This window comes from Ictidomys tridecemlineatus, chromosome 15 (genome assembly GCF_052094955.1).
Source record: "Ictidomys tridecemlineatus isolate mIctTri1 chromosome 15, mIctTri1.hap1, whole genome shotgun sequence".
NCBI classification, from domain to species: Eukaryota; Metazoa; Chordata; class Mammalia; order Rodentia; family Sciuridae; genus Ictidomys; species Ictidomys tridecemlineatus.
The window spans coordinates 27,743,004-27,769,862 of NC_135491.1; the positions used below are offsets into that span (position 1 = coordinate 27,743,004).

Below are 26,859 nucleotides of genomic sequence, written 5' to 3' on the forward strand. Positions count from 1 at the left end.
AGGGAATGCACTTTCCAAAGTGCTTCTACAGGGGATTTGTGCCTTTTCAGTTCACAGCTGAATTCCCAGTGCCCAGAACAGAATTTGGCCCAGATAGGCCCCAGTTACTATCTGTTGAATGAACACATAGATCCTTTCCAAATACTCTGAATGCAAGTGGCAGCTTGGATTATCGTTGACTTATTTTCATGACCACAGAGGCAATTGGGAATGGTTTTAAATACTGAACCTAAGAATTATTTTCATGTATCTCTTCTGCCTCCCCTAACTCCCATTCCTCTCTCCTTTGTCCCCAGGCAGCGTTTGCAGGAGGGGAAGGGAAGGCCGCATCCCCAGTCACTTACCTCTCCTGAGGTGATGTGTGTTAGAGACTTCAACTGGAGGAGTCTCTGGAAGGCAAAGGAGGAAATGGCTGTTCGAATCCTGATGCCTGTATGCTGGTTGACGATCCAAATTGAGCACAGACTCAGAGACTTCAAAGACTCCGTGAGAAAAAGGGCAAAGCAGAGGCCCACTCCATGGACAATATTCCCTGATGGGTCTTGAGAATATTCCAGGATCTTTGGTATAACCAGCAACTAAAAGGAAATAGGAGTTGGGATCATTTGGACCTCCCGATCCTTTTAGGCACCTGTTTCATACTTACTTCCTGAAAGAAGGATGGGGAGGTCAAGGTTGAGGTCGGGGATTTGCTGAAGAATCAAAATGGACTCAGGCATAGTCCTACCCTCAAGAAGGGCAAAGTTCAGTTGGAGAAGACTTTGAGAATTCTACTGACCCAGATCTGAATCCCCCAGCTCTGCCACCTCGGAGCTGGTCCAGAAAGGAAACAGGGGACATGCACACACATATACACATGTGCACACATACACACATGCACACACACACACACACACACACACACACACTGGGTATTTTAGAAATTAATAAAGTGACTATTTACAAAGGCATGGGCAGAATTTAGGAACTCCAAGAAGGTATGGTGGACTACTACTGGGCTAGAGACAGCAGGGAACTGCTTCTTCCCGAGAGGTAAAGGGCGAGGGCAGGGTGCAGTTAATGGGCCCAGCAGAGGGGAACATAAAAAGAGGGCACCTGACAGGACCTCGGGTCATGAGGAGAGGTGGCCCACCCTCCCTTCTCCCTTCTCGCCTCCTACGAGTTATTGATCAAGCCCAACCCAATGCCAGAGAAAAGGGGTGCCCCTTTAGATCCCACACCCAGAGCACAGGGTAAGGTAGAAAATGGTGGCAAGTGGATCTAGAGGAACAAATGGAAAACACCTGGCCTGCGAACTAGCCCACAGGTCAGCGGTCTCCTTGGTGTCATCAGCTGTTTCTTCCTGACCACCAATAGAAGTGTCTCAGTTTTCTTCTGGGGACACTCATTGACCCCATTGCTTGCAGTCTGGACTAGACTGTCAATCAAAGTGCTCCACCCTCTGGCCAACCCCTGTGCATGTGACCCTAGCCAACCAGTCAGACCCTTTCTCTGAAAGGAGCATCATGGACTAAGGAACTAGAGGACCGGGAATAGAGCCCATTCATCCCAACCACAGAACCCGGAAGACACCATTAGTTCCCACTCCCTACATTCCCAGAGCTGTTCAGGCATTTCTCAAAGCAGCAAAACCATACTGAAACAGACCTCGTTCTAAGTGCATTACACCTTTATCTCATTTAATGTCACACTATGAGGCCAGTGACATTGTGCTTTGCATTCACACGAGCCGGTATTATGGGGATTCTATGAGGAAAACCAGAGTCTGAAAGGGTAATTAAACTGTCCAAAATCACCCAGAAATTCAGAGACAAAGTTTGAACCTAAGCAATGGCTACAGAGTTTGCACAGATAACTACTGTGCTCTCCTGCCCTCCAAAGGTCTTCATTTTCTGGATGCAGCTAACAGACAAAAACATCCCCAACTCCTGGCATGGACTTGAACATGTCCCTTGTTCCATTTTTAATCGCTAAAGCCTTGTCCCAAAACCTCACCAAATCTGCACTTACTGGACCTAATATACTCGTCACACAGAGGCAGCAGACCAGAAGAACACCAAAAATAATCCTTGTTCTTTGAAACCGCAGTATCACTCGCAGCATAGAGGCTTTTTCAATCCCACGCCTGGAGACCTCTTCATCCCAAAGGCAATGAAGCCTTGAAAAGAGGGAAATTGAGACAAGTGAAATCTCTTTGCATGTGTCACTCAATTATTCTGGATCTTGCAAGCTAATAGCTTTACTGCAAAAATATTTTTTCTCTCTCTCTCTCTCTCTCTCTCTCTCTCTACACACACACACACACACACACACACACACACACACACACACACACACACCTCCTTCTCTCAGTGGTTGTTGTTGTTTGGGGTACGAGGGATTGAACCCAGGGATGCTTTATTACTGAGCTACATCCCCAGTCCTTTTTATTTTGAGACAGGGTCTCTATAATTCACTTAGGGCCTCACTAAGCTGCTGAGGCTTAATTGAATTTGGGATCTTCCTGCCTCAGCCTCCAGAGTGACTGGGATTACAGGTCTGGACCACTGAGCCTGGTGAACTTTTCAAACATCACAAAAACAGAGAGAGCAAAATAGGGAATCTGCCAAGTACTCATCCTTCATCATTAGGATTATTGACCCTTTGATATTTTTGCTTCATCTTTCTTCCCCTCTAACTTTTCTTGAGTATTTAAAGCAAATCTCAAACATCATATCCCTTCATGGAAAAATACCTCAATATGTATCTCTTCCAGATAAGACTTTTTAAAAAAAATCACCATAAACACAATAACAATAATTCCTTAATGTTATTTAATCCCTTGTCTGTTTTCAAATTTCCCTAATTATTTCAAAAATACATTTTTATAGCTAGTGTGTCTGAGTCAAGATACAAACAGGGTTCACACCTTGCATTTAAAGAACAAATCTGATTGGCCTCTTTTTAAAAAGTCCCCCAAAGGGTGTCCCAGCATTGGATCAGCCAAATGAAAGTGTGTCCTTATTTTAATATTCCTGGATAACAATGCCTTAGATGTTTGTGTTACACCAACAAAAATAGGAAAAAAAAAACAACCACCTTTTTGACGTTTAACCATTCATCTACATCCTCAGTCCTTTTTATTTTTTGTTTTGCTAAGTTGCTTAGGACCTTGTATTTTTCTGAGGCTTGACTTGAATTTGTGATCCTCCTGCCTCAGCCTCCTGAGTTGCTGGGATTACAGGTGGGTGTGGCTGTGCTTAGCCCTCAAAACATTTTTCTTTGGAGAAAAATTGGATATACATTTCAAAAATGCACCAAAGAACTTATGAAAAAATTAAACATGTTGCCTTTCTCATAGTTTTTTTGTTCTGGATAATATTTGAGGCAGGGGCATAGTCACTGTGGCATTGAGGGCTTCTAGAAGGCTTCATCTGGCTCTAGGATGCTTCACGTATATTTACAATCCAGTCTGTTGGCTGCTTTGTCATGTGGCACCTGACTTTTTAACATGCTGGCTCCCACTCCCATATGTCTGGCTCCACTGCCTGAGAAGCTCAGCTACCACCATATAAGATGAGAACATCAAGGACAATGCCAAGGGACTTCCTGTATTCCCTGAAGCTTCAGCTCTGGGTATTTTAGAAGTTAATAAAGTGACTATTTATAAAGGTGTGGGCAGAACTTAGGAACTGCAAGAAAAGATGGTGGACACAGAGAGTAAAGGAATAAGAAAGGCAGAATTTGTGGAGTAAAAGTGGATAGAAGTACTTAGATCTTGTATGCACAACCTCCTGGACAGAATGGCCTCCCTTTCAGGGTCACTCTTTGTTACCAGAGTTCAACAGCTGGTTCTTAGCCCTGTCCAGGCTCTCATCAAGTCTCAAGGCAAACAGTTCTAGCCCTTTCTACCCCCCTCCTCTAGCCATGGGCGCATATGCCTAGCCTAAAACCCAACAGGAACAAACACCTTGAGGATCCTTCTGCCCTGCTTTTCTTTACCTGCGGTCAAAATTCCAGCTTTCCCTCCTGAGTTATGATCAACCCTATCCTATATCCACCAATGGATGAGTCAGATGAGCTGGGCTCTAGCTCAGCAAAGCAAAAATGTTCCCGTTGACACTTGTACGTACTAGAGGGTTATTGCTTACGGATGAGATTGCTAGGGCTAAATCACAGAGCCTCTTCTCCTTATTCCCACCCCTACATGTACACAATCCACAGAGATGATGAGCTCTAGAGTTGGTTCTACTTTGACTAAATACATCCAAGTTTTCCATAACCTGCCCACAGCTCTCCTAGCAACTCTTCCAGTTTCTGACAAAGATCACCAGACTCCATGTCAAAAGACTCAGTTTCAAATTTTATCTCCTCCATTCATTCGATATATGACTCTAGAAACATCATTTCACTTAACTCTCATCTTCTTCATCTGTAAAATGGGGAAAGTAGTATTTATCATATTTGTTTCATAATTATTGTGAGGTCAAACAACATAATTGATGGGGATTGGCTCTGTAATTAGAGAACAATAAAGCGTATCAAGAGTTACTGTGGTGATGAAAGTGGTGATATTACTACTACTACTACTGCTGTTGCTGCTGATGGTGGAGGTGATCATGATGGTTGATAGTTTGTCAGAAAATCTTCCTAAAAGCCCAAACAGTTGTTCTAAAGCATTAGGGAAGATGGACACAGAACTCTGCCTTGGAAATAGTGAATATACAGAAAGAAAACCCTTACATCCTTAAAGGTATAAATGCACAGATAATTTTTTTTTTCAAAAAAAAAATCCCAAAATGGAGTATCTGCAAAAGTATTGGTGGACAGACATAGAGAGTAAAGGAATAAGAAACACAGAATTTGTGGAGTAAAAGTGGATAGAAGTACTCAGATCTTGTATTCACAATTGTCATGGAAGAAGCAAACTACAATGTAAGTGGATGCCTATTATGTATTAGGCATTTTCCTAGATACTTTATTATTATTTTTATTTATTTATTTTAGTTGTAGAGGGGCACACACCTTTATTTATTTATTTATTTATATGTGGTGCTGGGGATTGAACCCAGTGCCTCACACATGCTAGGCCAATGCTCTACCACTGAGCCACAACCCCAGCCCTATTATTGTTCTTAATTACTATTATTACTTTCTGTTATTGGGGGTCAAACCCAGGGCCTCACACATGCTAGGCAAGTACTCTACCACTGAGCTACACACCTAGCTCCTAGATACTTTAAACTGAATTCACCACCTCTTCTGAATTTTTAGATAGTCCTAAGGAGGTACATGAGATAATTTTATAGCCCACTATTTTATTCATAAAAACACAGGGACCAGAAAGGGCCACTTGTCTAACATCATGGTAAAAGGTGAGATGCTGACCAATATCTAGCATTATCCAAGAAGTATTCCCGGGCATCTTTTTGTTTGTTTGTTTTTACTAAGTCTGGGAAGTCATGGGCCAAAATTGAGCCAGTTTCTATATTATAGGTTTTCTAGTTGCCTCAGATATACTATTCGCTTTGTTAACCCTGAAACCAGGCTGGAATATACAACATTTTACAAACTCTCCTGACCCCTGAAAAAATAAAGGCCACTTGTTGATGAAAAAATTCAATACTTCAGGGAAGCCCCTCTGAAGCTACAATTTCCTGGAACACAAATGGAAGCTTCCATTGTCTACCTGGTATGTCTCCTAAAGGAACTAGAGGTAGGAACATGAGTATCGGACATTTTAAATCAATTACTCATTTTTTCTCCATTTGAGCTTCATATTACCTTGTGGGTAATACAGGAAGTATGATCACATGACTAGTTAGTGTTTGGCTAACTAGTGAGGATCAGGAGATTGGGCCACTTACCCCAAATTTAAGTTCCACTGTTCAATACCTGATCTGATCCAGAAGAAACCATCAAAAAGGACCAGGGCCAGGTGCAGAGGTGTAGACCTATAATCCCAGTGACTTGGAAAGCTGAGGCAGGGGGATTGCAAGTTCAAGGCCCACCTCAGAAATTTAGCAAAGCCCTAAGCAACTTAGCAAGTCCTTCTCTCTAAATAAAATGTATTAAAAAAATAAAAAAGGAGAGAGAAGCTGAGTCTAGAAGTGGCGATTTCTATTTTTCTTAGGATCATGAGCCTTTTCACAAATCTCGTAAAAGATGTGAATTTTTGTTCCAGAAAAAAAATCTCCAGTCAGATGTACAAAGTATGCATATCATTTCAGGAGATTCCTGAGACCTGGATTAAGATCCATCCACCCAGCATGAGGCCTCTTGCTATATAGGAAGAACCAAATTGTCTGAGGATGAACCTACCTACCACCTTTATGCACCTCAGATTACTCACTATCCCACCCAAAGATGGGTTTACCCATAAAGTGATGCGTTACCTTTTAACATTTTTGACTGAGGCAACGTGGACGGACAGCAGAGGGATGGAGTTCTCATCTAAGCGATTCCGTAAACCCTTGATCATGAGGGGGGTGAGCCATGACAGTGTGAGGTAGGAGAACAGGCCCGCGTCATCCATCGGGTGAGGAGCAGGAAACCTAGCGGGGGAGGTTATAAAGGAGAAAACTGAAATTAAACACAAGATTTTGAAAGCATGAATTATAACTATGTAAAAACTACAATGTGGTCTCCCAGATGTACACACAATATTTTTTCATGACTATTATTTGTAAGTTAAAAACCAGAAAAAAAATTCCCATTAATAGAGCAATTATTTAAGAAGAAAGGGAGAAACTAGGCTATCTCCATACATGGAACATAGTAGAGAATTTTTTAAAAACAAGAGTTAATCTATATATAGGACATGGAAAAACTTCCAAGTATCTTAAGGAAGAAAAAAAAAGACCACTTGGTGATGAAAAAATTCAGTACTTTTTATGTGTTTAAACATGAAGAAAAGTTGATTCAAAAATATTTGGGGATAAAGATAAGAAGATGAAAATGAGAAACTCATGAAATTTGGGGGGTGGAGAGCACTGTGGCCTCTTTTCTCCACTCTCTGGCCCTTTATACCCTCACAGCCAGCCCACCAGGGCTGTGCATACTGGACAAGGTTAATCTCACCTTTGCCCAAGATGTTAGAGAGAGGCAGGAGGGAAGAAGCAGTGGTATCATCAGGTATGTGGGGCCATCTGTGACTGCCCAAGGCAGGGCAAGAATCTGTGAGCTAGTGCCAGTATTCCAAAGGCCCAACAGAAACAATGTTTATCTAAGAGGTGAACTCCAGAACTCGAGGAAGAATTGAGAGCCTGAACTTTGCTCTTGGCGGAGATTATCAACTCAGTGTGGTAATAATGTGGCTGGTGCTGATTAGAAGCTTGGATTGTTTAAAAAAATGGGAAAACAAATGTAGTTTGTTTTCAAGTGCCTCCCTGCATTGGGGATTGAACACAGGGCCTCGTGCATGCTATACAAAACCACATCCCCAGCCCAGAAAATGCAGTTTGTTGATAGATAAACTCTTAGAAAATGTGTTGGAGAGAGAATCATAAATACAAAAGGGACTCTTGGTAATAAAATGCTAGAGAATCAGACTAGAAGAGTTTTAAGGTCCTATCAAAAAATGATGAATAAATGGATAGGTACATGCTGTCAGGAGTGTGATTCTGTAGTGTGATTCTGAAAGCAAGACTATATCAAGATAGAGAGCAAGCTGGAGATGGTGATTTAAGGGAGAAGGGTAAATTGAATTTCTTTGAGTCTTAGATTTAAGGTTAATATCTTAGGGCTTTGAGCCCTTCCCATAGCCCCTCTCTACCCTTACAATGAAGACCAGCATCCTAAGGTGGCCTGCGGAGCCCCACATGGTCCTCTGGCATCTACCTGCCTGTGCAGCCTCATCTCATGCCATGTCCATCATCCTGCACTCTAGCTACACTGGCCTCCTTCTCAGTTCCAGGACACATCCCTCTGTATTCCTTTCGCCTTAAGACAAGGCCTGTACATAGGTTGCGCCCTCTGCCCATATTATTCTTCCCCTACTCTGGTCTAGTAAATTCTTGTTTTTTTTGCTCTGCATAAAAGCCTTTATTTATTAAATATATCTTCATTTTAAACTCAACAGCAATTCATGAACTAATTTTCCCCTCTCCTTCCAATATTTTCAAGCAATATATCTTTCCTTTGCAGCTTGCATTTTACATGGATTAACCTTTTAATTCTTGCCCTTTTACTATTTTTTTGTGGACACATTTCTTTTTTTTTATTGGTTGTTTACAACATTACAAAGCTCTTGACATATCATATTTCATACATTAGATTGAAGTGGGTTATGAACTCCCAGTTTTACCCCAAATGCAGATTGCAGAATCACGTCGGTTACACATGTAAATTCTTGTTTACCCTCCAGGCCCCAGCTTAAGTCACTCATTCCTCAAGCTGTCACCTGTCATACGTCTCCATGGCAGCTTCCTCCATCAGCTTGGAGTCACACATCTACTTAGGAGTCAACTTGCTCACTGTCTTTCTCCCCCATGTGGTGGCAAAGGTCACGTCCGTCTTGCTCCCACTTCACTGCTCCCCTGTGGTCTAGCCTGATGCCTGGCACGTGTGGGTGCTCAGTGATCCTTGTCTAATGATTGAACATGTGGGAAGCCTGTGCTTTCCTGGTGCGCCTCAGGCTGCTCTGCAAGTATGGGTTGAGTGACATGATGGTGTAGGGACATGGTTCTGTAACCTGGGGTAGGAAGTGAGGGTTGAGGACCATCACCCTGGTGGCTTCTGCCCTTCCCTCCCTCCCAGGACTCACGTTGGCTGGGGTCGGAAGGGAATCGTGGTTCTCCAGGCAGCCTGGTACTGCTCCCAAGGGAGGACATCCATTGCCCCTCGGGCCTCAGGCTTCCTTTCCTGCTGGCTCCCAGGGCCATCTTGGAGAGTGTCAGTTTTCTTAGGAAAGAAAAAAGTAAAAGGGCATCAGTTTCATATCTCATGAATGCTGTCCTAAGGGAGAGTTAAATGTGAGACCAAGTCACCTTCTGAGGGCAAACCTACCTAAAAAAAAGCCAGTAAGTAAAGAAGTAAATCCCAAAATATAATATGTTACTTGTTTGACAGCTAAAACAAAAAGATAGGCCATATTTACAACTTCATATAAATAAATATGATTGGCATCTACATCCCCTGGGTTCTACATCAATGGATTCAACCAATTATAGGTCAAATATATTTGAAAAAAATCATATCTGTACTGAATATGTACAGACATTTCTCATGTTATTATTCTCTGGACAATATAATGGTAACAACCATTTGTATAGCACTCACATTGTATAGTAACCCAGAGAAGTATATATGATCTAGAGATGGCTGAAAATATACAGGAGGAGCTGGGTGCAGTATCACATCCTGTAATCTCAGCAACTCTGGAGGGTAAGGCAAGAGGATCACAATTTTGAGGCCAGCCTCAGCAACTTAGTGGGACCTTAAACAATTTACCAAAAATCTGTCTCAAAATGAAAAATAAAATAAAAAGAACTGGGGATGTAGTTCAGTGGTAGAGTGCCCTGGGTTCAATCTCTAGCACCAAAAAAAAAAAAAAAATAAGTAAAAGTAAACCAAGTTATTGATGGAAAAAGATCCAGGTAGTGGTTATGTCAGTTAGGGAAAGTTGGAAAATGAGATACAGGGAAAAACCAATAGATGCATATGATTGTCATGATTCAAACTGGTGTAGGTAATGGTTTTACAGCTGTTTACTCTATTAATTATAGGCAAATACATAGAAAAATGGTGGTAGATGATTGATAGATACATTCAGAGATCAGATAGGTAGCTGGGGAGGTAGGTATATAGATAGACAACTAGAAGTACACATGAACCATGAAGGTATGGAATGATCAAGGAATGATTTATCTATTGTGGAAGCCTAAGGTCCTTTGAAAAACTCAAAGGCAAATAAATATGGCACAAAATTTTCTGACCTAATTTATGATCCTTGACCATAGGCTGTCAACTCACTTTCCTAGTATTTTGATACGAGGATAATCTACTTACATAGCCAAGTTCTGAAACCACATCGTCACTTATGTCAAAGCCAAGATTCACATGGCCACCAGAAGGGTTGGGAACCCAGTATGTCCTCCTCCTGGTCATTTTCAGTTGTTCTTCCAATTCTTTGTTTCCCAGAATCAGAATCTGAAAAGGCAACTGGTAGGAGCAGCTTAGATATAGCTTTGAGCGGTCACAGGGAGGGGCATGATCCTATTGAGGACATTTGGACCTTGCAATAGTCATTGTCATTGTGCTTGCCAGGGATGTGCTTGGTCCTTCTCTCTTGACATCTACTCAGACCTCAGTTGCAGATCACCTAGGGAAACTCTAACCACTTTCTCCACCTTGCTCCCAATCCTGTACCCTTGGGCCAGATCAATCACCTCTGATCAATCAAAGGCCTGCTCATGACACCATGTTTCTTGCCTTTTCACAATCTCTTCTTGTACATTTGTTTGAATCATAATTTGTTCAGAATTTCTCACAATCCACAGTGAACCTCACCAGGACAGGGGCACATCTACTTTGCTCATTACTAAATCCCTAGGGCTTCACTCATGCTGGGGGGATAGCAAGTGCTCCATAAATAAATGATGAACAGAAGGAGAAACAAATGAAAGAAACATCATTTTGTCATTTGCTAACTCTTGGTTTTCATAGACTGCCGGGGGGAATCTGGGCACAATTTAGAAAACTTTAATAATCAAGGCATTAAATAAACAACGACTATGTATTTCATTTTTGCTTTTCTGAGTATGGGACTCAATCTCTGGTTGACACAAGGGAAGGAGTGATAATTAGGAATATTTCCTAAGACATGGAAAGACAAAAAGGTGTACATCGGGGCCAGAGTCATTAGGGTATAACCTGTACAATACAGGACCCCTAAGTTAGAAAGGCCTCAAAGTTGGCTTAATACTCTGAAATTGCCATCTTGAAATTCTTAATAAATTTGAAAAGGAGTCCCATTTCTTCATTTTGCACTGGGCCCTCACAAATGCTATGGTTGGCCTGGTGTTCAGATGCAGCTCTTGACATTTAAATATTGAATTGTGCTTCAACTAAATAGATTACAACTCACCCATTGTTTTGGAAGGAGATTCTTTAAATTCCTTTACCCAACTCCTCTATCCCACTGCCTCTTACAAATCAGTAACAAATTTGGTAGACTCACCTTCTAGAATTCTTCTATAGCCCACACAAGATAGATTTCCCAGCTCTGGAATTATGAGATGCACATGCGAAGTAATGATAGAATGCGGACCCTTCAGTGACAATGGAAAACAGAAAGGAGAGAAGATGTATTAGGTAAGAGAGTGCCGTATACTTTGTTTAAACTCTGAGAAGAGGCCAATTTTCTGGCTGCAATAAACCAGCCTAGGACACATTAAAGTAAAATTGACAAGATTCAATAGCATGAGACCCTCGGGTAGGGTCATCCTGTACTGCTGTGTTCACACACAAAGATTCCCACTGGAGATAAAGGGTGGAGGATGGAGGCAGCACAAAACCCAAATTGCAAGTCATGTACCCTGGCAAGGTGCTGCATCAGCCGTGCGCTGATAACTGCTTGTATCTGTAATTAGCCTGTTCGCAATTGGCGAATGAATGTAGTTCCAACTTGAACACTGACATTTTGCTTTATTTTAAGGAGTAAGAGGAAAGTTAAATACCAAAAATATATGTTGGATTTTTCACTTATTTGTCCATAACCTGAGTGACTTTGCTAAATATTTTTCAAATAACTAAAAGACTATTCCTTTTGGTTGGGGTTGGTGGTACATACCTGTGATCCCAGATACTTGGTAGGTCGAGACAGGAGGATCCCAAGTTTGAGACCAGCCCAAACAACTTACTGAGACCCTATCTGAAAATTATAATGGCTGGGGATGTAACTCCATAGTAAAGCACTTGTCTGGCATATACAAGACACTGGATTCAATCCCAGCACTGTGGGAGAGGGGGAAAAAAGAATATTCCTTTTTTCTCCTACTACAATATAGCTGTAGATAATACACACTTGTAAATCTAATCTGCAATCTGCATCTATGTTTCTGTCTTAAGTCTAAGCAATCAATAAAATAATAAATGAAGCCCTGATTTGTAACTCTTACTAATTTCTATAGTGTAAAAACCTCTACCGTGGCTGATTTCAAGATATTAACATAACTCCATGAATGCAGAGTTGGGAAAAGAATTAAAGTACAATATACTATTACCACCATATAGACAATTGTGGTAAGAAACATCAGAATAAATAATAGCAAAATAATTAGGAATGATAAATTTTGAACATTACCTTTGTTTTTGAAATAATTTATTTAACTGTACATTTATACAATTTAAATTTTAATAATGTTTAGCAACTAGGCTCTCAAAATTCCTGAAATTTTGGTTACCAAGAACCAGTGTGAACAGGCTCCAGCGAAACGCTGTCACATCCCTTTCAAAAAAGAAGAGGTGACTTTTTTCCTAAATCCTCTTCCAATTAAGACATCTTTTTCCCAATTTGCTGATGAGTACTCCATGTGCTAGTACCACCTGTGTGTGCCAATTAGCTTTCCTGTCCCATGTAGTGTAAATGGGAACCAGAAGAAGCCAAAAGTGAGTGAGCCCAGTGGATTATCCAAGCTGCAAACAATCGGGAATCATGGAAAGATCTTAGAAGGGAGTGTGGTGTCAATAGAGGAAACATAAGTGAGGTCCAGCAACTTGGGGAACACAGCCAGGCAGAATGAACCAAAGAGCCTCACTGGAAGATGTCAACGACAGGAGGACAGGCAGTGACCACCTGGACAAAATCATCACCTGGGAAAGCCCAGGAGCGGAGGACACTGGGCCCAGGAACCCAACTCTTCCTCTGCCAGCAAAAACTCTGAGACTGTGTCTGAGCATGGTCTAACAGAATTATTTAATGATTGGATCAAACAAGATATTAAAATGGTAAGCCTCAACATTTACTTTCCCCTCATTAACTGGGAAGGGGAAATGCTGAGGAAGCGCAAAATCTTAGAAACCGAGCAAAGAAACTAGATTTTTCTCTCAATTTTCAGCTGTGGTATGACTTGCCAACCTGGCTGATGTTTATTCACAGGTGTTACTCTTCTCTGTATGGATCTGTTTAGGAAACTAACAGCAGGGGAAAAACTAAACAAAATAAAATTGGAGAAAATGTACACATATGCAAAGGACGAGTTTTAAGAAGGTGAACTGTTCATCTCAATACCACTGCAACTCAGCCACAAATTAACCGGGGCCTCCTTCCAGTTCTACAAGGCCCAACCTCTCTTCCTTGGATTGATCAGAGGAATTCTCTGGTCCAAGCTTCCTTGGGCAGTCCTTGGAAATTTCCCTGGCCTCTCAACTTCCTCTCAGGAAGAAATTGGAGTTTTGAAGTTTAATTAGTGGCAAGACCTTTCCTGTGGTCAAGATGGAGACAGGGTCATGACTGGGAATAAACCAGAGAGAAAACAGATGCTTCCAGCCCTGTGTTCTCCCCATCCTAGGGGCAAAGACCATGTTTACAAATTCAGTTTAGACAGGAGCCATTTGCTTACAGTGAAACAGTTGCCAGCAGGACGGACGGAGGCCACTGGAGCAAAGGTACCTGTGGCAAAGGTGTTCTGGAGGAACGGATTTATTTCCTCATTGTTATTACCATTATCCAGCAGGATCTGGGATCTAAGACCAGAAAGTACCCCAGAGGGCAAGGAATATGCCCAGAACAAGTGGGCAGAAGGACCTGCAAGCCAGGATATGAAGAAGTTTAAAGAATTAGACCTTGTGCTATTAACTTTCCCTGCTCTTAATTTATTTCCTTCTGTAAGTTCCAATAGCCGCCAGAGGCCAGTGACTATTCATTTGTTGAATGCTGAACCCCTACATTCCACTCCCGAGTTTTCTTCTCTGCTTCAAGAAACTAGGAAGTTCCTCCCCACCCGAATCTTCACATTAGTCCTGGTTTGTTTGTTTTTGATTTTTGCATTTTTTTGAACCTAGGGGTGCTTTTCCACTGAGCTACATCCCCAGCCCTTTCTATTTTTTATTTTGAGACAGTGTCCCTCTAAGTTGCTAAGGCTGGCCTCAAACTTGGGATCCTCCTGCCTCAGCCTTCTGAGTTGCTAGGATTATAGGCATGTGCTATTTTGCCTGTCCAATTAGTCCTAATCTTTACCTGGAACAAACATTTTCCTCCAGAACCTTGCAGAATTAGTCCATTCTTTAGTTGTTTTTTTTTAATTTTTTGATTGATACCAGGGATTAAACCCAGGGGCACTTAACCACTGAACCACATCCCCAACCCTTTTTATTTTTATTGTGAGACAGGGTCTCACTAGGTTGCTTAGTCTCGTTAAGTTGCTGAGACTGGCTTTGAACCTGCGATTGTCCTGCCTCAATCTTCTGAGCTGCTGGGATTATATGCCCGCACCACTGTGCCCAGGAGAACTAGTCCATTCTTATTATTCAGGTCTCAGTTCAAATACTACCTCCTTAAAGCATCCTTTCCAGATCTCCCTATCTAATGCTGGCTCCTTCTTCCTATCACCTTCTGCATATTTTCTATCACATTTCCTTTACTTACCACTTCCTCAAAATTGTCTGGTCAAAGCTTCCTTGGGCAGTCCTTGATTTTTTGGCATATACTTTTTTGGCATATTCATTCTCTGTCTACCTTTCTAGAATGTAAGATCTCTGAAGCCAAGACCTTGTCTGTCTTGTTCCCTCTTGTACCCTTGAATCTAGAATCATGCCCAGCCCATGGATGATATTTAATAAATATTTGATGGATAAACTAATGAAGCGCATGCACAGTCTTGTCAAAGAAAGGGCCAAGAAAGCCACACTGTCACTGAAGATTTCATATGTGGATTCTTGATGCTCTGCCAGGTGTCCTGATATATGTTTTCACAGAAATATACAGACAAGATTTAAAGAAGATATTCATCAAGCAAGCAACTTAAATCAGCCATTACCACACCACAGGACATCATACCACACCATACCTTTAAAGTACAGTATGAACTTACGTTGTAGGACAGAACACTTACATTGTGCTGTTATTGGGGCATGCACAGATATTAAAAGCATAAGGCAGCAAAATACAACAGACATTAGTATGGCACTATGTATAAACGAGGATGTGTAACCAATGTGATTCTGCAATCTGTACACATGGTAAAAATGGGAGTTCATAACCCACTTGAATCAAATGTATGAAATATGATGTCAAGAGTATTGTAATGTTTTGAACAACCAATAAAAAAGCATTAAATATAGTGTTTAAAAAATTGGACACAAATTTTGTAAAATGGTTTTAGAAGTTCATTGTTGGATTTTTTCTCTTTTGTGTGTGTGTGTGTGTGTGTGTGTGTGTGTGTGTGTGTGTGCTGGGAATTGAACCCAGGGCCATCCCCAGCTCTATAAGTCCATTGTTAAAATACCAGGAACCTCAAAGAATGTAGCCCCTTGGTGAAACTCATGATAATAAGATAAGCTCTTAGGGACTTGGCCAATGAATACTTCACGTTCATATCACCTCCAGAGTCTGTCATAGGGTAGGGTACATAAGATATTACTTAGTGAATGAATGAAAGAGTTTGAGATCATGCCAGAGAAAAAGCTTTAATCAGGAGCTTCCAAATTCCTGCATCATGTTTCCTCCAAAGCACCTAATATCCCTAACTTTTCCTTTCCTGATTTGTGACAAACAAAGAAATATGTAGTTCTGTCTGCCCTAAATCAGACTCAGCTGTCTATGGATCTGTCCTCTGGCCAAGAGAAGCCTCAGGGTGGGAACATGTTTAGCTTACTCCCTCTGCCCCTCTGTAATTAGTCCAGGACCTGGCACCATGCAGTCCCTTTACAAGTGCCTATTGGTTTGAATGGGCTTTCAACTCCCTCCTGGATTCTGAGAGCATTTCTGGACTTCATATTTGGAGAAGAATTTCCCTCTGAAAACTACAGCAAATCCAAATTAATTCTCAACACAAAGAAGCTCCCAGTGGCCAAACAGGAAACAATTCAAGCAAAGAAATATCTGATGTTATTGGATTGCAACCACCTATAAAATAAGTATGCTTGAGTCCATACTAACATAAGTAATTGAGTAAATGAGCAAATGGAAGAGAAGGAAAAGTTCTTTTTCTTATAGAATACCATTTAATAAATGTAGAATTAATCACCTCACAAGATACTTGATACTAATTACCAAAAGATAAATAGTAACTCATTGTGATGAAACCGGGCAGATAACATCTCCATCTAGTCATCAAAATTAAAATCACCATAAGTAACTGTCCTGTTATACACGAGGGAATTGAAAACCCATTCAAACAAGGTTACAATATTACTTTTATGCTATTTGAGCCCGAAACACATGTCATTGACCTAATCATGAGAAATATCATATAAATCCAAATTGAGGAAACTTAGAAGTTGTTTTGTAGACAAAACAACTTACTGATACCCTTTAAAAGACGATAAAATAAAACATGATAAAATAAAGATTGAGGCATTGTCACAATTTAGCGAAGACTTAGGAGATACCATGACAGTGAAGAGTGAGACCGTGGACTGAACCTTGAACCAGATTCAATTAGGGACAATACTGTGAACACTGGCTCTATCAAAACTGGTTTTGATAAAGAACCGTGATTAGGTAAGATCACAACAGAGAACACTAAGTGAAAGGTATGTGGAAATTCTTGGCTATAGTTTCGCAACCTTTTTGTAAAGTTAAAGTCTATTCCAATAATAACTTTAAAACACAAGTTTCTAGTATACACAAATCGAACGCAACCATCCTTCCCAGCACACTCTGTGAGCTAGGCTCAGCTGAGGCGAAGTTCTCAGCAGATTTTTTTTCGTGCGCCTCTTTTTGCATATGTACGATATACGAGCCCCAAGCAGAATCTGCGGGCGGCTGCGCGAAGCGGCGGCGTTTGAGCCTGGGGGCGGGCCGTAGCGCAGGGCCGGAAGCGACGGCGCGCTGTCTGCGGGGTTCGATCGCTGAAGCGCACTAAGCTCAGAGCTGTCCGTCCCGCTCCTTCTGACAGCACCCAGTGGGACCGGCTGTCGCCATGTCATCTGTGAGTCCTATCCAGATCCCCAGCCGCCTCCCGCTGCTGCTGACCCACGAAGGCGTGCTGCTGCCCGGCTCCACTATCCGCACCAGCGTGGACACGGCCCGCAACCTGCAGCTGGTGCGGAGCCGGCTGCTCAAGGGCACGTCGCTGCAGAGCACCATCCTGGGTGTCATCCCCAACACACCCGACCCCACCAGCGACGCGCAGGACCTGCCTCCGCTGCACAGGTAGGCCGGGCGGCCCTGGCTGCAGCGGCGGACGGCGCGGCCTCCTCGCGGACCCGGGCCCGGGCCCGGCTGGCCCCTGAGCGCGGAGCTCCGCTCCGGACGGCCTTTGCTACTTGGTTCAGCCTCTTCAACGCCCCCTCAAGAAAAATGGGGATAACAGATGGCTGCTCAGTGACCGTTAATAAGATAATTCATGAAGTAGTGCCTGACACCTGGCGAAAACTCCCTATCACCTGCCACTGTTGTCATTTGATTTGAAACTCTGTCCCTGTCGTCTCCTTCAGTTTCCTAAGCCAGCGCCCTTAACTTTCCAGGCCCCTCCTTTCTTCTTGGGTGCTCTCGCCCTTCTCCCCACCCCCTTCCCTTTCCCCTTCTCACCTTTCCCCCCATTCCTTTCTTTCCCCTTTCTCCCTTCGCCCTCTCATATTTGTCTTTTGAGACACTCTAAACTCCACAGGTTGTCATTTTCCTGAATTGCACCATTCAGTCGTTAACTTTTGGGTATTTTTCTACACTCCATGCAACCCTTTTCCTCCTCTCCCAGGACTTTCTTATTTTTTGAGACAGGGTCTCACTAAGTTGCTTAGGGCCTTGCTGAATTACTGAGTCTGGCTTTGAACTTGCCATCTTCCAGAGCCACTGGGATTACAGGCCTGTGCCACTTTTTTCTCTCCTATCTTAACATTTTCCTTAGGACCCAAGCTAGATTGCCCTTAGGACCCACTAGATTGCCCTCCACCATGGCCCCAGTTGTGTGACACTGGGTGAAAGACTTAACCTGTGTCTGTTTCTTCCTCTGTAAATTATAAACTAATAACATCTGTCTCTTAGGTGTGTTATGAAGATTAGTTTAAAGCATATATGTATATTGCCTTTTCATCAGGATAGATGGATAGCTATGGTTTCCAGTACTGTACAGTGCATGTGACTAGAGAGCACTTTGTCACAGTTTGCCAGGACCGAGTTTTAGTACTGAAAATCCTGTGTTATAGGGAGCCCCTCAGTCCAGGCAGATCAGGTGGTCAGTCACCCTAAATGTACTGGGAATATATATACACATCAGATTTGAAAAATCTTAGCATGAAAATGTTTTGTTGATTAATAAATATTATATAGATTAAATGTTAGAATGGTAATATTTTGACCATTGGGGGTTAAATAAAATGTTAATATTTTACCAATTCTTACTTTATAATGTGCTTCGAAAATCACATATGTGGTATTTTTATTGGACAATGCTGGTACATAGTATGCTTGAACCAGATATCTTCAAACTTACCTCCCAGATTCCTGCCTCCTATCTTTAACTGAATTTGAGTTTTTTTTTTTTCAATTTGGAGATTCACCTTTCCTTGTATTTATCCCTCATTTTCAAATTAAGGGTTCCTAACTGAAGGATTTTTTAGAAGGTTTAAAATGTCTTGTTTTTACCCCAAATCTTGGGAACTGTGTATTGTTTAGAGGAAAGGAGGTTCTCAAAGGAGATTGGTACCTCCTTAACACAACAAAAACCAAAACGACAAAACAAAAAACTCTAGAACAGTTCACATTGTAAAGCCCTGGCTTTTGTCAACAGTGAAAAATACTTGGCTCCATTTGATTTGCTTTGATTATTGCCCAAATAGAATTGGACATTTTTCAAGTTTCATTACTCTTAAAAATTTTTTACTTTAGGGGGCTGGGAATATTGCTCAAGTGGTAGCGCACTCGCCTTGCATGCATGAGGCACTGGGTTCAATTCTCAGCACCACATAAAAATAAAAATAAAGTATTAAAAAATGGTCAAGATAGTAAATTAATTTTTTTTTACCTTTAGATTAATTATCTTAGTTTTGTCTTTTGATTTTGTTTTTGGTACCAGGGATTAAACCCAGAGGTGCTTAACCACTGAGCCACATCCCAGCACTTTTTCTTTATTTTTTTTATTTTGAGACAGGGTCTTGCTAAGTTCAAGAGGCTGAACTCTTGATCTTCTTTCCTCAGCCTCCTGTGCTACTGGGATTACAGGCATGTGCCTGCCTCATTATTCTTTGACAAATTGTATTGGATGCTAGTTTCCCTACACACGACCTCACTCCTTAAATCTATGTTTATTTCTGCATCATTTTTTGTCTTTGTGCACAGACACTTAGTTTCTTGTTGAGACAAGAATACTCATATTAGATTTTTTGTTTAATTTCTGCTACATATATGTATGGGTTACCTATGGATACACTGAATTTCACAAGTGAAGTCAGTCATATTATAAGTGACTATTTGGTAACATTATTCTGGCAGTTTGGGAACATTTTTAATTTCTTTTATGTAAATCCCTTCAAAACAACCAAAATTAAATTCTGCCTGAAAGTAATTGCTAGTATTTAGATAATGTTAGTGGCTCGGGAGGCTGAGGCAGGAGGATTACAAGTTTGAGGCCAGGCTCAGCAACTTAGTGAGACTCTTGTCTCAAAATAAAAAATAAAAAAGGCTAGGGATGGGGCCCGGTGGTTAAATACACTTGGGTTCAATCTCCTATACAAAAAAAAAAAAAAAAAAAAAAAAAAGAATAATGCGTAATCTGATTCTTGATGTTTATATTGTCTTTGTTTTAAATGACTAGTAATGTTAAAATTTAGTCATTTAAATTAGAAAACAGACAATGAAAGGTCTATAGAAAGGTCAGCATTGTAAGAATCCACCAGACTACCTAGAGTTATCTTAGAAATATGTTTTGATACTTAAAAAGTATGTGTAGAAAGATTGGTCATACATTCCAAAATGTTTTTTTTTCTTTTGTATGCTGAAATTTGATCCAGGAGTGCTTTGTCCTTGAATTACAGCCCCAGCCCTTTATAATTTTTTTTTTTTTTTTTTTTTTACCGTGAGACAGGGTCTTGCTAAGTGGCCCAGGCTATCCTCAAACTTGGGATCCTCCTGCATGAGCCTCCCAAATTGCTGGGGTTAAAGACATGTATCACTGTGCCTAGTGTCTTTTTTCTTTATTATAACTTTTCAAACACTTTCCACTTAAAAAATAAAGCTTAGTAGCATAACTATTGAGTTATCTAACACTAGTCTGTTTCTACTCACACACACACACACACCCCTGTCCTTCCCAATTACCTGCTCTTCTAGATGGCACACTAGAGAGGAGGTGAAGGGCTCGGCTCCTGCTTCTTGTTTCCTTCACACCATCTAGGGCACTGGCTTCAGTAGTCAAGGAGCAGCAGAAGGAATTTGCTCCCCCATGTTGCTTGCCACATGGATGTCACCTTCCCAGTGATACTGCTTTTGCCATTTTGAGCAACAGAGTCCCCCTCTGCATGTTAATGTGAGGCATGTTGCTTGACAGGAGCCTTTTAAAGGAAGAGCTTTGCATTACCCCTGCAGGGTAGAACTTGGCTCCTATGCCACCTCAGGATGTCCTGCATTTCTTTACCTAACTGAACTATGTTTTTAGTGGTTCCCAAATAACTCATTGTTTTCTATGTGAAAGTGGATAATAACTGAGTACTACCTGTATCCTTTCAGGCATTTAAACATGGTCATTCATTCTTCTGACTCTACATTCAGGTCCATGGTTTTGTTTCCTCAATTCCTGTTTGTTTGTTGGCTTTTTTATTCCTTTGTGAGACCCTTAATTAGTTTCTTTGGTATTTATCTAATAAAATATGAGGCAGATACATGGTTCCATAATTAGGATTAACTCTTTATCCATACATTATTATTTTTGTATCTATTAGCATTCTTAGGAATTTAAGAAATATTATCTGATAATAATAATATTTCAAAATTGAATCATTTACATTAGCAAGTATGCAATGGAGAGTTCTATTTAGAATTTACTGAATCTTCATTTATTCTTTTTAAGGAAGATCTATCTATAAGTGGCATTTTTCAAATTCACAAGTAAAGTTTTAAGAGAGTGAGAATCAAAAATCCTCTAGCAATATAAACCTCTTCTGGTTTATAGAGCTAGAAGGAATGTTCTAGTAGATTCCTGTCTTCTAAGTCATTATTAATAATGATTAATTTTTTCCCCAAATCATCAACTGTTCAAGAAAATAAGTATAGTGTAACATCAAAACAAAACTAAAAAGATGTTTCAGTGTTTCTTTCCCAGAAATGTACAACTCTTCTTTTGTTTCCAGAGCTTTGGTAGAAGTGCTTCTATTCATTAAGTGCTTTCCAGTATCTTAGCTTTTTAGACAATTTACAAAAAATAAATTATTTATTTTTATACTTATTAGTATACAGTTCATATTATTCATTGTGGTAAGAAAAGAGTAAAATTTGTCATAAAATCTAATTCAGGTACTCTGTTGCTCTTAAATATCCTTGAAACTGCTTAACTATTTTTCACATTTTTAAATCTCAATTACTCAGTTTTAATAAGGGTTTATATAGTGCAGCCTGCTTTGTAGGGGTGAAAGGAGTTATATAATGAAATAATACTTATGGAAGCCTTTTGAAACTGCAGAGCACTCTAAATCTGTATACTAGTGATTTATTATTCCCAAAATGTGTAGTTTCAAATGTGGATTCACATTGTCTCAATATGTACGGAACTAAACTAGTCTCATTACAGCACTTAGGAGAGTGAAGATTTCAAGAAAAATGCAGGGCTTTGAAATAAATTAAAGGAAAAAACAAAGCCATAGACCAGAGCTTAGATATTTACATGATATCATCATATTGGAAAACCACTTTTTTCTAGTAGTTCTTAGATTTTCCCACCACTACAGTTGATGGTTTTTAAATATTTTTGGAATTATATAAATCAATTTCCAGATTACACAGACCATATCACTTTAGTCAGATCTTATGTGGACTAAAATTTTATAATATTTTATACTCTCTGAAGGTCCATTCCAATTAGGAGTTTCAAAAATTCTTTGAACTGCAGCAATATCAGTTTTCTTAGCATATGTGTAGATTTATTACAGAGCCACCACCTAAAGGGAAAGACACCACTCATTTGGATGTATAAATTTGGATCTGTTATCACATATGACCTGATTTGTTATCAAATATGACTTACATTGATTAGGTATGACAGAAGTGTTGCTTTTGTCAGAACTGATAATGTATATATTACAATATGAGAGTAAGGATGTTTAGATGACTAATTTAATGTAAAGACTTGTCTATCAAAAAAGGAAATTAGATTAATTGAATATTTTGTTGGTTTATCTATTTTTATATATAAAACCTGGAGCCAAATAGACCCTATAACTTGTCTAAAATTACATTAAACATGGTCATTTTTCACAGTGCCTTTCACCAAAAGATACTGTTTCTAACTATAATTTCATAGGTCATATTTTTCTTTAAAAGGTGTATATTTTAGTCAACTACATGTGCTTTCAAGTAAAAACCCATTACATTTAAAACCTTTTTGTCACTAAGAAGAGAGTCATATAGTGTAAATTCAACTTAATCTCATTTCAGCTTGGAACATCTTTCTTTCACTGTTAGCAAAAGCATTTTCTTAGCTTTGTAGGGAAATTGTTTATTTATTTATTTTTACAGTACTGGGGATCAGACCCAGGGCTTTGCACATTATAGGCAAGCACTCTATCACTGAGTCACTTCCCTAACACAGAAAACTTATTTTTAATGTCATAGTTTATCAGTGACATAGACCAAATAATAAAATTTATCTCCAGGAGATCTGGATTTGGCTCATCTACCCCTCTCTGGTTTCTCCTTGGATTCTACTTTGTAAACCCCTGAGGTCAGGGATCTGGTTCTGATTGCAAAAGTGTACAAACAAATTGTGAACTCTTTCAGCATGGAGCAAACATTGCTGAATATCTGAGTTGATCTCTCATCAGTTTAGGCATTGCTGACTTCCTCAGGCAATCTGACTTGATTTTTTGAAAATGGGAACTATAACCTGTTGATTAGTCACTGGATAAAAGTAGTAAAATGTAAATAAATCAAAATAATAAATGTCAAATCATTTCAAATTTTTAAAGTATGTGATTTTTTTCTCTCATCCAATTATCTTCCTAATTATTCAGCTTAAGATATTGTTAAAATCAGTTTTTATCCCTTGTACATGTGACATGACTGCAAAAATAATAAGGAATAAGGGACATAGTTTAAAATAAGCTGAGTGCCACAAGGAAACCAAAATCTCATAATCTACAAAATGTGTAATTTATGAGTATTTATGTAGGAGTGAGCAAATTCACTGATGTATTCACATATTGTATGTGTATGTGATTCAGTATGTTTGAGATAAACAGGTGTAGTATTTTAATATTATCATTTTCCCAGACCTATCATCTCTTTTAGTTTCTTTTCTGAAATTGAATATATCTGAGGAGAGAAATATTTTAATTTGGGATTCAGAAGCGTATTCTGAATGTTGTCTTTATATTTTATATATCTTTGGCTTAGTTTGAGCGTTACTTCCTTTCTGTGAATAAAATTTACATGTAACTCGGTCACAGTTGTATGTTCTGATAAGGAGCTAAGACTTAAATAAGACTTTTCAACTATTTTAGTGAGAGGATTGCTTGTTAGAACTAGGTAAATACTTTCTTGAGATCTCAGTCTTTAGCTCTCCTCAGTTCATGACATGGTATGGTCTATAATATTTAGCCCCCACATTTAGGAATTCAGGATTAAGGACATATATGTATTAATTTCCAGAGTGTAGTGGTAGTTTGTAATAAGATATATATGTAGAAGTTTTATAGATTGATTAAGTAAGATAATTGGACTTTAAAACTGATATTGGAACAGAGATTTCTTACATTGGTTTATACTGTTTGTATTTCATTCTATTTAAAATGTTAATGTTTATTCTAGTATTGTAGTTGGCACTGTTAATTTAAGCTATATAATTGTCAACTACTCTCTCTCTTAGATTTTTATGCTGAAATAATCCAGGTGTGTGGGAATTCCTACATAATTTTTAGAAGTGGTGCAATCGTAGTTTGTATGCTTTACCCCACAGCTGATTGTAATGACTTAATAAAGCTCATACCGGATGCTAACATTTACACTTCTGATGTTCTTTATTTTTTAATGAATTTCTCAGAATATCTGACACTTTGGGAAGTAAGTTTCCGTTTTTCAGAGTGAATATTTGTCATATTGATGTTCTGTGTTTTTCAGGATTGGGACAGCTGCACTGGCGGTTCAGGTTGTGGGCAGTAACTGGCCCAAGCCCCACTATACGTTGCTGATTACAGGCCTGTGCCGGTTCCAGATTGTCCAGGTCTTAAAAGAAAAGCCATATCCTGTTGCTGAAGTGGAACAGTTGGACCGGCTTGAGGAATTTCCCAATACCTGCAAAACCAGGGAGGAGCTGGGAGAACTCTCAGAACAGTTTTACAAATATGCAGTACAAGTAAGTGGCTTTTATTTTTTTCCTTAAGCCTTTTTTTCTTTGATTTCTTTGCTCTGTAAAGATATGCTAAATCTTTAGGGCAGCATACCTTTAAATGATTTCACACTTTATATCCTAATTTGCTTTTGTCTGGAGCTGTACCTAAATCATTCCAAGATATGTTAGCAAACCTCTTCTAAAGTCACTAGAGCTTTATTTATAACTTCTAGTATCTTCAAACCAGATAGTTATTAAGCCTAAATATTTAGTGTTAAAATACCACACAAAATGTCTAAATATGTCACTAAAATATCTAGGCACCAAATAATAGAAGTTATATTGCTTCAAAAGTCTAAGTCACACTGTGTCTTTCAGTAACTAGAAGATTAAAACCGAGTTGGACTTATTTCAAGTTTGGTTAAAACTTTGACTAACTAGCATGCTGAGAGGGAAGAATACTTCAAGTATGCATTAAATATTGGGTTCTTTACTTCTATATTTTTAAGTTTTTGGTTAACTTTAGGTAGAATAGAAACCTTCTATTCTAATCCTCAATTAACTATGAAATTATAAATTATAGTCTTTTACTTTTCAATGGATATAATCCATTGACTATAACTGGATCTGTGAGGACCAGGTACTACCTAGGTCTTGATTTTAAACACCATTGATCACTGAAAAGTGTTAGGGTTAGGGTTAGACTTGCAGGGCAAGTCTTCACAGCATAGGTCTTTGTATCTAATATATCTTTTGAAGTGACACACTCCTAGCGTCGTGAACAATAGAAAAATTAATTTGGAGCTGTAACTTCTATGGGAGCTAAAAGAAAGAATATACTCTGAAAAAAGAAACTTGGGTTTCAGCACCAGAGAGGAATTTAGAGTGGGGGAAATAGAATTTCTCTTCCTTTTCCTGGGTGAGGGTTCCTGGATCTTTGTACTTCTTTGGACACAGCTTGGGCATAGCTTCATAGCTTTTTTTTTTTTTTTTTTTACCTTTACTTCTTTCTACTTTGATCTACAGAAACTTTTTAAACATGTAAAGATTTTTGTAAGAACATTAAAGAAATTTTTAAGTACTTGTGTAAATGTTATTGACTTGGGATATCAATTTTATTATTCCTCTTTGGACATTAAGATTGTTTATAATTAGTGCTTCTCTTTCATCCCTTTTGCCATCTACTTTCTATAGGCTTTATCAGTAGACTTCTTCATCAGCCTCCTAACTGATGGCCTCTCATTTTCTTCTATCTTTTTAAAAATAATTTTTATTGGTATATTATAATTATTTCATTTTTTTGGTAGTAGGGATTGAACCCAGGGGCACTTAACTTCTGAGCACTGAGCTACATCCCCAGCATTCCCTTTTTTAAGTTGTAGTTGGACATAATACCTTTATAGTGCTGAGGATCGAGCTCAGGGCCTTACATGTGCTCTGCAAGCACTTTACTTCTGAGCTGCAATTCCAACCCCCAGCCCTTTTTTATATTTTATTTAGAGACAGGCTCTCACTGAGTTGCTTAGGGCTTCCATAAGGCTGCTTCAGCCTCATGAGCCACTGGGATTACAGGCAGGTGCTACTCCACCTAGTTATAATTATATTTACTAGAGGAATTCATTGTGATATATTCATACATACACATAGATTGGTCTATTTCATTTCCCCATGCCTCCCTTTTCCTTCCCTACTCCCTCCCCATCCTCCTTCTTTACCGTCTCCTGTTTTCATAAGGTCTCTTTTCTTTCCTTTTTCTCTCTAGCTTCTACATGACAGAAAGCATAACAACCCTTCACTTTTTGAGCCTTGCTTATCTCACTAGCATGTTTTCCAGTTCCATCTATTTTCTGCAAATGACAATTTTATTCTTCTTTTTGGCTAAGTAAACCTCCATTGTTTATATACACCATATTTTCTTTATGCTTTTATCTGTTGACAAGACACCTAGATTTATTCCATAACTTGGCTATTTTGTGATAAATGTGGGCATGCATGTTTTGCTGTAGTGTGCTGACTTTAATTCTTTTGGACAAATTTGAAGGAGTAGTATAGCTTTGTCACAGGTGGTTCCATTCCTAGTCTTTTGAGGAACCTCTATATTGATATCCATAATGGTTATATGCCGACCCGCTGGGGCAGCTGAACTTAGGGTCGCTCATGTGAATTTCCAGGGACACCAAATAAAACAGAGACACACACTTTACCTTTAAACAAGCTTCAGGACGGCTCTTCCGCTCTCAGC

At 39.5% G+C, this 26,859-nt stretch overlaps 2 protein-coding genes across 2 annotated transcripts in view; one reads left to right on the forward strand and one right to left on the reverse strand.

The window, feature by feature from the left end:
• The window catches only part of Abcc11 (ATP binding cassette subfamily C member 11), a 62,779-nt gene extending 51,354 nt beyond the window's left edge, over window positions 1-11,425 (reverse strand). Inside the window, 6 exon segments of the mRNA XM_078032906.1 lie at window positions 345-578; window positions 2,011-2,158; window positions 6,375-6,533; window positions 8,744-8,880; window positions 9,988-10,140; window positions 11,159-11,425. Coding sequence (XP_077889032.1) covers window positions 345-578; window positions 2,011-2,158; window positions 6,375-6,533; window positions 8,744-8,880; window positions 9,988-10,086 — 777 coding nt within the window. The 5' untranslated portion in view covers window positions 10,087-10,140; window positions 11,159-11,425.
• A 5,509-nt stretch (window positions 11,426-16,934) lies between these two features.
• Window positions 16,935-26,859, forward strand: part of Lonp2 (lon peptidase 2, peroxisomal) — a 103,809-nt gene continuing 93,884 nt past the window's right edge. Inside the window, exons 1-2 of the mRNA XM_005318152.5 lie at window positions 16,935-17,296; window positions 24,407-24,641. Coding sequence (XP_005318209.1) covers window positions 17,064-17,296; window positions 24,407-24,641 — 468 coding nt within the window. The 5' untranslated portion in view covers window positions 16,935-17,063. The remainder of the gene's footprint in view (window positions 17,297-24,406; window positions 24,642-26,859) is intronic.